The following is an 11,222-nucleotide window of genomic DNA, read 5'->3' as shown; positions in this document are numbered from 1 at the left end:
CGTTGGACTGTAGGGGAGAGCGCTCTGCCGGTCACCGGGACGCACGCGGGGCCATGGGCTATTTGGAGGACGCATGCAACAGTCCAAGCGACGGAAGCCCTAGTGTCGGGGGGGGGGGGGTTACAGGGCTGCCTGGGGCCAGAGGGAACACAGGCAGGGGCTACTCTTGAAGGTATAGTGACACAGATGGGACCACAGGGGTGTGGGGGAATGTGGGTCTCAATCCCCCAATGAGAGGTGAGGATACATGAGGGGAGATTGTGTGATACGTGGAGGGGGTTGTGTGGGGCCACACGGAGTACTGGAAGCCCACAGTGAGTCAGGGTACACGTGGGGGACTCTGGTGATGTGTCACATGCAGACACCCCAGTCTGCCCTGGAGTGCCAGCTAGGCAGGGGTCCTCACCAGCCCCCAAACCTGTCCTGACCTACTAGTGGGGCCTCATCTCACTTGGGGGGTCCTGCGCTTGTTCCGGTGGCCACAGCCCTATTTCATCCTGTAGAGGCCCACAGAAGTTTAGTCATGGACTGGATTGTGGTGGCACATGTCCCCACCACCGCCCAGGCCCCACCAAGACCTGAGAAATGCTTGTTAGACTTTGGCCTTCACAAAGAGCACCCAGACTAAGCCCCTCTTGAGCTTATTGGATATAATCTGTTCCAAGGAACTAAGAGATGTTTATTGAGCATCTGTTTTTTAATGAACAGACTTGGAAACTTATTTTTCTTGCCCGAGTAATAACCCAAGTGGAACAGTATTTTTGTTGTTGAACGTTCAACCAACTCAAATTGTGGCCAGGATGGAAAATTACTATGACTAAAGCCCACTCTCTTGCGACCTTCTAGACAGCAATCCAAAGTGAGACCCTTTGAGCTCTCAATTATAAAGGACTAATGCATACTGAAGCCCACTCTCTAATGACCCTATAAACCACAGTCTCACTGAGTGTCACTGAGCATTCTATTCCCAGAACATAGGAGAGCTAATGTGTATGTCTCAAACATAGATAATTGGATGGCTGTGGAGTCAAGCAAGGACTTGGTAATAAACAAGGACTGTTGATCTTAACACACCATGAGAAAGAACGAGATGTGGCTAAAGAAGGGAGGCAAGGTGAGATAGGGCAGCACTGGAAAAACATCCTTGTTGTAGTTCCTGCTGACAAGCACAAGACAGTACAGCATAAGCACAGGAATGAGTGGCAGGAAGTGGGCATGGACTATAGGGTAGGAGTAAGATGACCAAAGACCCCTAAACCCCTCTGACCCATTTCCAGGAAGACCTGAAAGAAAAGACTGTGCATGACAACTAATTTGCATAGAAAATGAGAAATCCATCTTCAGGCTGGGGAAACCTACCCATAAAAAGGTACCCTGCAATTTCCATGCCAAGTGTGTAATTTACTAATAAAACTTTCTGATTATTTGCAAACCCTGACTTTTGACATCCCTTTCGATCATGAGCATTTAGGAATCTCGGGTGCCTCCTTCCCCTTAAAGGTGGGTCATGATACATTCCCTATCCCCTTGTCCTCTTGGTCCTGTGGCACATGATCGAAGAGGCGAAAGGGGTCAGACAGATGTGTGTATCCCCCCACCAGGGCATGGCTCCCCCATCACATCCATGCTGTGTCCAACAGAGAACAGCAGAGACAGGCACTGGATCAAAGTGGCTTTATCTACTGTGGCAAAAAATAATAATTAAAAAAAACCAACAAAACCAAAAACCAAACAACCAAAATAAAGGCCTAAACATGTAAAAAGGAGAAGGGATGGTGTTGGAGCCACCAGGCCCCATGCAGAGCATCACATCTGCCTGGCTCCAGCCCACCCATCCTGGTGACCTGGCACATGGTGCTGACCCACACCAGGGCCTCCTTGCACTGGCTGTTCCCTTTGTGCTTGTCCAGCTGACACAGCCTGCTCCTCGCGCACACCCACCCACCCACAAAGAGGAGAAAGCCTCAAGCAATGCAGGTGGGCTCAATGTGCCAATGATGTGCGCTTTGGCATTTAGTAGGAAACAGGGTATCTGTCCAAGTTCTGTGGCAGCAGCATGGGGAGGGAAAAGATATAAAGAGGAAAAAAAAAATCAGGAAAAAAACCAAAAACAACCCAAAGCGCTGAAGCAGCAGTAGTGGGGGCAGGTTCAGGGGATGCCAAACTGTACAACCAGTTCTTCTTTGGCGTCAACACGGATCTGTGAGAGCGCACTGAAGGCATAGGCAGCTATCCGGGACACCTGCAGGCACGAAGACATGGCTGTGTCACTGGAGGCTACTGAAATTCCCGGTTATCCCAAAAAAACAGTTGCAGGAGGTCAGCCTCCAGCCCTAAGGAGTCCCTAAGCCTGTCCTGGGCTTTGCTCCCACCTCTAACAAGGCTTTAAACCTGACCTAGGCTTTGCCCTCAGCTCTAATAAGTTGTGTCAGGGCTCTGGGCAAGCAGGAGGGCATTACTGCTCCCCCAGGACCAGGATGTGTCTCTGGGGAGCATCACAAGGGCTCAGGGCTCACCCCAGCCCTGCTCACCTGCTGCAGGTCTGCGAAGGGGACAGGGTCACTGGCGAGCACTTGGTGCGGTTGGTTAGTCAGAGATTGCAGCAGTGGGAGCTTCTTCCAGTGCGTCAGGTTGTTGCTGAGCATGGCCAGGCGTGTGCTGTGAGGGGAGAGCAGCGAACATCAGTGCCATGCCAAGACGTGGGGACATCCAGAAGACAGGTGCTGCACCCCCAGGCACCTGACACCCCCAGCGGGAGAAAGGGAGGGCAGTGGAGCTGCACTCCCAGCATCCAGCCCTCTTCACTCCCTGCAGCAGGAGGATGAGGGAGCTTCCAGCTCTCCCACACAGGCACCTTTCAAGCAGAAGCAGTCACATCCAGCCCCCGACCATCTGCCCCAAGGGCTGGGTGAACACAGGAGCCCTTTGCCCTGGGCTCTGCTGCCTGCACTGTCATGGGCATCCTGCTCTCTGAGATGAGGCAGCTCTTCTACACGCTGAGTTCATTCCCCCAGGCCAAAACCCCTGGGACCTGCCCAGGGACACACACAGCTGTGAAGGACTGCAGACACCCCAGCAGAGAAGTGCAGGTCCCACCTGTACTGCCTGGCTCTGTCCATGTACTCATGCTGCTCCATGCCCTGGGAATCCGCTGCCGACACATCGATGATGTTGCTGCAGAGACACGAGACAGTGGCTCCCACTGGAGGCTCATTGCTCCCCATGAGTTCCCTCCCCATCTCAGAGCATCCTCTGACCAGGACAGACAAAGTCCAGCACCTGACAGCACCCAAAAACAAACATCTCAAGGCCAAACTCGTCCAATGAATGCTGCCAGTTGGCCACAAGTGTGCCAGCCTGGAGCAGCTGTTCATCAGGAAGGAATGCCAGGGACTGTTTGCCCACAGCTGCCCTAGGGCAGAGGGATGCAGGCAGAGGCTGCAGGAAGCTGGGGGCTGGTCTGGGCTCTGGGGAGCTTGGCATGCAGTCACCTGGAGAAAAAAGGAACCACTGGGAGGACAAAGTGGGCCCTGGGCTCACAGACGACCCAGGCGCTTGCCCAGGGCCCTGCCGCAGCCCCATTGTGTGCACCCCACAGCAAAGCAGTACTCAGAGCTGCTGTGGCCCTGCATGCTGGATACACACCAGTTGCCACTAGCTCTCCAATGTCAGGCAGGGGAGCAGAGGGACCTACGAGCATCCCAAAGCCCTCCCAGCCAAGTTGGACACAGCCCTCTCCCCACATTGCCCCTGTGCATTTGAGTGAAAGCCTCCTCAGAAGGGGATACAATGCTGCTGCCCCTCCAGCCACCCTCCCCACATCCCCATGGACTCACTTTCTCATCCAAACCCTGCCCCTATTTCCAGCCCAGCAGCTGAGGGGTTACCTCACATCTGGGGTCTTCTCTCTGTGTCCCCATGGGAATCAAAGCTGAGGGACAGGGCTGTCTGAGGGCAGAGGGACAAGGAGGGCTCTGCCACAGCTGCCACAGCTCTCCCTTCAGCACATATGGCTGATCACCGGGGCCCATAGCCAGGCAGCCCCCAAGCTGCGTGCCACATTCAGGATCACCGCTGGTCCCCAAGGCGTGCTGCCTGCCCCATGGGCATGGCCTGAGGCTTACATGGCTGTTTTGGCGAGGATGGAGGACAGCATGGCCTGCTCATCGGTGCGTGCCGACGGGAGGTTGTGGTAGCTCTGCTCTGCTCCGTTCAGCACCTTGTTGGGTGGGCTGGCTGCCGGCTCCAGCAGCCGCTTTGTCTCTTCCTCCTGAGTGAAAGGCAAAGGAAAATCAGCCCTGGCTTCCCCACACCAGCAGCACTAAGCCCACAGGATAAGGCAAGTCTCACCCTTCCCTGACCAGCCAGGAGTGCTCCCTATGCATCCCAGTGTAATCCACAACAGCCTCAGCTCTGCCAGGTACCTCTTTGCCCAATTCTTTTGCTTTTTCCCAGAGGAAGCCCCTCCAGCCACAAAGGCAGCAAGTGGCTGAAATCAGGCAGCACATTTGGAGTGGCCAATCCTGCAGGCAGGAGTCTGCAGCCAGCATCAAACCCTGCAGCTAATGAGGACCTACCATGGCCCCACCCCTAACTGGGCACCACAGAGAGCCCACCCTGGCACAGCAGGGGGCTCACCTGAGCCAGGTGAATCCCACCTGTCAAAGCCCAGGGACTGTGTGGGGTGGGGGGTTCCCAGAGTCACAGGGCATGTTCCCCCACTCCAGGAGATGCAGAGCTGCAGCCCAGACCTTGATCCTATGGCTTGGCTGAATGGTGCTGTAGGGGCTGTGAGAAGAGCCCAGTAGGGAGATCATGGGCACAAACACCCATTAGAACAAGATCACAGAATCAGTAAAATTGGAAAAGCCCTCTGAGCCCAACTGTTCTCCCAGCGCTGCCAAGCCCACCACTAAACCAGGTCCCCAAGTGCCAAGTCTACAACCATTTTAAATCCCACCAGGGCTGGGGACTCCAACACTGTTCTGGACATCCCGTGTCACAGCTGTACAACACTTTTAGGGAAACTTTCCCGAATATCTAACCTAAACCTTCCATAGCACAACCAGAGGCCCTTTCCTCCTGTCCTGTTGCTTGTTCCCTGGGAGCAGAGGCAGACTCCCACCTGGCTCCACCCTCCTGTTAGGGAGTGGTGGAGAGTGAGAAGGTAATCCCTGAGCCTCCTTGCAGGCTGAGCCCCTTTGGCTCCCTCAGCCACTCCTTGTGCTCCAGCCCCTTCTCCAGCGCCGTTCCCTTCCTCTGGACATGCTCAAGCCCTTCCACGTCTGTCTTGTCCTAAAAGGATGCTCAGCCTGTGACCCATGGTGAGCTGGGAGTGCAACCACTTCTCCACACACGCAGTCAGTGGCATCTCCAGCTCCTCCCCGGCCAGAAGCTTCCCCTCCCCTTCTTCCTGCTGGGAAATGCTGCTGCGATACTCCAGCCCAGGCCCTTCTCCTTCCTTTCTCACGACCCAAGGGGAAGCCGGCTGGGCTCCCCCTGGGACAGGCTGTCCCTGCCTAGCTCTCACCGCACCCGGGGGATTAAGTTTCGCGGGACAGGTGACAGCCCCAGTTCTGTCCCGGCCCCTGAGATGCGTGGCAGTCACGCTGTCCCAAGAAGGAAAAGCTGGTGTTGCTCTCGCCGGTGTCGTTTGAGGCCTTGGACTTACACCTGCAGCAGGACGGCGGGAGGGTCTGGCACGACCCCCGAGCCCCCGCCTCCAGCCCCCACGCGGCACCAGGGGGACACATGAGACGGCGCGATACACGCGAGGAACGAGTGACACGAAGGCGGCGACAGGCGGGAGCAGCGCTCAGAGACTGCCCGGGAGCAGAGAAGGGCCAAGCCCCGCCGAGGACGCGCGCCGCCTGCCCCCCAGCAACCGGGAAGCCCCGGGAGAGCCGGGAGTGGGACCGAGCGTCCCTCCCGGCGCCACCCCCGCCGCGGGCCTCGTGTCCCCCCGGCGCCAGGCCCACCTGGTCGGAGGCCTCGGCCTCGCTGCTGTAGCAGCAGCCCATGGCGAGCGCGGCCCCGGCTCCGGCACGGCCCCGCCGCGCGGTCACGTGAGCGCCGAGTCACGCCGGTCACGTGAGCAGCGGGGGCACACACGGACACACACACACACACACGTCCGCGCCCGCCGCCGGGGGCGCGCGCGGTGGCGTCACATGGGACGGAACGATGCTCGCACGTGGGCTACGTCACGCGGCCTTGCGGGCGTGGTCACGTGAGTGCTGCCAGGGCAGCGCCCCCCCCCCCCCCCCCGCTCACGGCGTGTTCCGCGCGCGCTCCCGCGCCCACACGGCACGCTCTCACTCAGGGGTCTTAGTGTTCCCAGTGCCCCCATGTTCCCACGTCTTCCAGTGCGCAGAATATAAAGAGGGGGCAAGAAGGAGGAAGAGGGGGATGTCTGGAGTGATGGTGTTTGTTGTCCCAAATAACTGTAACGTGATGGGGCCCTGCTCTCCTGGAATAGCTGAACACCTGCTTGCCCATGCGAAGTGGGCAATTCCTTGTTTTGCTTTGCTTGTGTGTGTGGTCTTTGCTTTCCCTCAACCCACGAGATTTCCAGCTTTTACCGTTCCAATTCTCTCTCTGATCTTTCTTTTGGGGAGTGGGCAAGTGGATGTGTTGGGCTTGATTGCTGGCTGGAGCTAAACCACGACTGTCCTTGTTTGTTATCCAGCGTGGGGCACTAAGGGTTGAGGTAACAGTATAGTAGGTTGGAAACAAACTTGATCTCAGCATTTGCTGTATTAGGTCCAGAGCCACTGGTCACTATGGTGCTTGGGCTGTTCTGTTCCTGTATTCCTCTATGTGCTCCTTGGGGTGACCTTTTATGGAGCAGGGACAAGGATCGGCCTTTCTTTGTTGCTGTACTGTGGGATGTGAGTTTATGACGTGATGATATCAAGGGCAGTGAGGGTACTCTGGGATGTGTATTCAGTGCTGCTCTCCTGCCCTTACTTCAGCACTGCCTTTGGAAGTCCATTAATAACTGTACCCAATCTGTGGGGGGAACAAGGGAAGGATGATTTTTCTCCCCCTTTCCCCCCTTTTCCTCCTTCAGGCCTGTTACAACAGCTTTTGAGAATTTTCAATTCCCTTTGGATGGTAAGGAAAGCATGTTCTTGTTGCTATGTCTGCTATGTCTCAGTGCAGTCCACACTGTGTTTAGAGTCATGTTTGGAGGCAGAACAGAGGTTTCCAAGAAGGCCATTCAGACACCTGTCCCGAGGGGGAATGGTCATGAGTGGCATGGAATGTGCGAGAAAATTGGGCAATTTTTTGAGAAATTCTCTGCTTCAGTGGTTTGGGAGTTCACCCCTGAACAGGAAGTTCAGGAAGCTGCTCAGCTTCCTGAACAGCAACAGGACTCTGATAAAGTGACAGAATATTTGCAAGGAGAATGCTGTGTCAACTCCAGAGGACAGTGGACAGCACTCTCAGGGGAGGAGGAAACGGAGCAACAGGCACCATGGCCATGCCAACTGCAGCTGAACCAGGGGAACAGCCCGTGCTGGGGGCAGTCAGCCCTGCACAGAAGAAGGAATCCAAGACAAAATCAGTTCAGTTAGCGAGGGATGGCGAAGCAGGGTCCTCAGAACAGGAGGAGGAGGCAGGGCCAGAGAAAAATCACCTGGTCTATGGCCCCAGGTGAGCTGTAAGATGTGTGAAAAGGTTCCAGCCGCCAGTTAGGTGAGCCCCTGGTGACCTGGCTATTCCAGTGCTGGGATATCCTGGCCCACGATATGGAACGGGATGGTAGTGAAGCCAAGCAACTGGGATCCTTGTCCTGGGATGTGAACATTGACAAGGGCATTGGGAAGAGGACAAAAACTCTCAGGCTCTGAAGGCAACTCCTGACAAGCGTGAGGGAAAGGCATTCTCTCAAGGATGATCGAGTTGTGCATTGAGGCATGTGGAACACCGTGGAGCATGGTACCCAGTATCTTGGAGAGAATTAGTGGTGCTGGAGATTGAGTCAACTATAGGGACAAATAACAAAGTCCCCTTTAGGGGCAGATGTCCAGTGTACACAGTCCTTGTAGCACAAGGACTGTACACCACAAGGACTGTATGCCACAAGTTTGTACGCCACAAGGACAAAGAGCATGCCATTGTCATACGCCAACTCACTGTCGAATAAATTGGCAGAGGGAGCTGTCTGGTATCATCTGTTGTTGGAAGGGTGGTCTTCTATGAGAATCTTTTCTTTTCTTGTACCACTTGTCATTAATATTGTTGCTGTTACTGTTCATTTTCTTATAGCCATTAAATTGTTCTTATCTCAACCTGAGATCTTTACCTTTTGTGCCTCCTCTCCATCCTGCCACTGTGGGAAGGGGGAGAGGAAAGCAGGGCAGTGAGAGAATGGGCATGCTTTGGAGGGTCTCGGTGGGGGCACTGAACAGGGGGTACCATTCCTAATCCACAACAGATCCCAGTGCCCCGAGCCTCCACACCCCCAGTGCTCCCAATGCTCCCATGGTACCCAGGCCCACACTGTCTCCAGTGTCCACTGATTAGGGCTCCCAGTCTTCCCAGTGCCCAGTGCTTCTGGCTCCCCATCCTCCTATCGCCCAGTGTTTCCAGTATTCTCAGTGCACAGTGACAGGACTCTAGCTCTAGTATCAGGACCATAGCTCCTAGTACTACACACCAGTATTGGGATCCCAGCCATGCTACTGGTACCCCAGGCCCCAGTATCAGCACCCCAGCTCCAGTATCAGCGCCCCAGCCCCAGGCCCCCTTGTGCAGACCAGGACCATCTCCCTGCCCCAGCCTGGCCCCGTCTCCATTGCCAGCCCCACTGAGCTGGTAACCGGAGCTCCGGAAGCAGCTGCAGCTGTGGTGACACCATCAATAATTGAGTGGCAGCAGGGCTCCACACAGGACTGCCTGCCTCCGGCTGCCTGGAGTGTGGGGACAGGTAGGTGCCACCCCCATTGCCCTATCCTGTTGCTGTGGCTGGGCACCCCCAACAGCTGAGGGTGTGGGGAGCAGGGTGTGGGGAGTAGGGTGTGAGGTGCAGAATACAGGGGATGGGAGCAGCAAAGCTGGACCAAGGGGGGGTCCAAGGGGTTGTGTGGAACAAGGCCCCTCACAGCAGCACAATTTCCTGGGATGCCAGCCCTGCCAACCCCAATATCTGGACCGTGGCAGATGGGTCCCCAGCACTCCCCAGCCCTGACACAGGGATCTCCACAGAATCCTAGGGTGCCCCAGCCCTGCAGGCCCAGCAGCACTGGAGCCCAGGGAGAGGTACTTCCAGGGGGTGCACAGCACAGCCAACTTGTAGCATGACTGGGAGCTGTGAGGCTGGCACCCTGGGAAGACACCCCACCAACAGCATCCCCTGTGAGGAGATAGATTTGCCTCGTTATGGTTTAAGGGCTCACAATGCTTCAATGATCTCTGCACAGGGGAGATTTTCAAAGCCTGGGCCCAAGGTTATGCTAATGATAGTGGACACAAAGGGTGCAGAACTTCCCATTTAGCAGAACTCCTAGGTTAAATACAAAACTAACAAAGTCAACTCAGCAACTGTGCAAAAAAGCACAGCCTCGCTTGCTTGTGATGGTGTCTCCGGCGATTGCCCTGGCCTTCCTCCCCTTCATTGTCACCCTGCTGATCCGGTACCGGCACTACCTGATGCTGCTGTACCGGGCAGTGCTGGTGGCCTGGCTGCGGGACAGGCTCACTGGCACCTCGCGGGAACAGCGTGCCTTCCAGTACCTGCTGACCCATGCCATCCCTGGGGACCCCCACCACATCCTCCAGACCTTCGATCAGTGGTGCTACCACTGTGAGCACCTCAGCTGTGTGGGGCCTGACAAAGGTGAGTGCCACCTTGCTTTTCCACGCCACACAGGGCATGGCACTGCCAGCATGGCCACGGCACCTCTATGGCACCATTGGCATGGCCATGACACCAGTGACATGCCTGTGACAGTGTCGGTGTGATCACAGCACCATTGGCATGGCAGTGGCATTGTTGATATAGCCATAGTATTGTTGGCATGATTCTGGCACCAGTGACATGGCCATTGCACTGCCAGCACAGCCATGGCACTGTTAGTATGGCTATGGCATCACTGACCTGGCTGTGGCATTTTTGGCATGGCTCTCCTCCATCCCTCTGGGCACTGGGAACTGCTCGGCACCTTTGCCCTGCCCAGGGCTGGGGTGGCACAGATTGGTGGGTGCTGAAAGGCACATGCCATGTCAGGGCGGATCGTGGAGCGGGTGCTGTTGGAGCGGGCACCACTGCGGGTGCTGGAGCTGGGCACATACTGTGGCTATGGCACCGTGCTGCTGGCACAGGGGCTGCCCCCAGGTGCTCGCCTCTACACCATCGAGGGGGACCCCCAACATGCTGCCGTGGCCGAGAAGGTCATCTGCCTGGCCGGCTTCAGCGAACAGACGGTGAGCACCCAGGCACTGGGATAAAACCCAGCTCTGCACATGAAACCAGGGAGGAGATGGGTGGGGGTCCTTTGCTGCTGTGGCAGGGACTGTGGCACCTGCTGGGTAGTATATGTGGGAAGAGAAAGATCCTGTCCCATGTGGACCTCTCACCACCCTGTAAAGCAGGGTGGTGGGTGGGCACCATGACACCCTGCCCCAGTGACTGAGGGTGATGCAGCACAGGTGGAGCTGATCGTGGGCCCCTCAGAAGAGGTGATACCCCACCTGCGGGAGAAGCACGGCCTGATGAATGCCAACTTGGTCTTCATGGATCACTGGAAACGCTGCTACCTGCGGGATCTACGGCTGCTGGAAAGCCACCAGCTGCTGGCTGAAGGGGCCACCATCCTGGCTGATAATGTCCTCTTCCCTGGGGCACCTCACTTCCTGCAGTATGCCAAGACCTGCGGCAAATACCACTGCAAGGTGCACCGTGCTAGCCTGGAGTACTTCCGCGCCATTCCTGATGGTATCGCTGAGCTCCGCTACATCGGTACCCACTGAGCGGGTGGCAAGCTCCTGCCTTGTGGTGGCCACAGTTACTGCAGGAGTGCCAGCTACCCAACCCCCTGCCTTGGCTTCAACATGGGCTCTGGAGAAAAGGCAGTGGCTGCTGTGGTCTGTGGTGGGGTGCAGTGGGTAATGAAGGGCTCATTCCCTGTAGTGCTCCTGCCTGCACTGCACAGGGAGATCTGCCAGGTGCACCAGTGAATGGTGGGGAGCAGCCCTGCACTTGCCTGGGTGGTACC

At 56.5% G+C, this 11,222-nt stretch overlaps 2 protein-coding genes across 3 annotated transcripts; one reads left to right on the top strand and one right to left on the bottom strand.

Moving 5' to 3' along the window:
* Positions 1–678: 678 nt before the first annotated feature.
* LAMTOR1 (late endosomal/lysosomal adaptor, MAPK and MTOR activator 1) lies at positions 679–6,135 on the bottom strand. 2 transcript variants are annotated; one of them, XM_068180799.1, is made up of 5 exons: positions 5,979–6,135; positions 4,125–4,270; positions 3,097–3,174; positions 2,532–2,658; positions 679–2,242 (listed from the first exon to the last, which is right to left on the bottom strand). In XM_068180799.1, exons 1-5 carry the CDS (start codon positions 6,018–6,020, stop codon positions 2,150–2,152), a joined length of 486 nt encoding a protein of 161 aa, XP_068036900.1. In that variant the 5' UTR covers positions 6,021–6,135; the 3' UTR covers positions 679–2,149. The 2 variants fall into 2 exon arrangements, with proteins under 2 accessions (XP_068036900.1, XP_068036901.1); XM_068180800.1 differs by lacking the exon at positions 3,097–3,174.
* Positions 6,136–6,259: 124 nt separating this feature from the next.
* Positions 6,260–11,188, top strand: LOC137468771 (transmembrane O-methyltransferase homolog). The gene is made up of 3 exons (XM_068180795.1): positions 6,260–9,844; positions 10,235–10,431; positions 10,657–11,188. Exons 1-3 carry the CDS (start codon positions 9,583–9,585, stop codon positions 10,975–10,977), a joined length of 780 nt encoding a protein of 259 aa, XP_068036896.1. The 5' UTR covers positions 6,260–9,582; the 3' UTR covers positions 10,978–11,188.
* Positions 11,189–11,222: the final 34 nt, after the last annotated feature.

This window comes from Anomalospiza imberbis, chromosome 2, assembly GCF_031753505.1.
Source record: "Anomalospiza imberbis isolate Cuckoo-Finch-1a 21T00152 chromosome 2, ASM3175350v1, whole genome shotgun sequence".
Taxonomy (NCBI): Eukaryota; Metazoa; Chordata; class Aves; order Passeriformes; family Viduidae; genus Anomalospiza; species Anomalospiza imberbis.
Note: the sequence above shows the minus strand (reverse complement) of the source record. Positions and strands in the feature narration are given on the sequence as shown.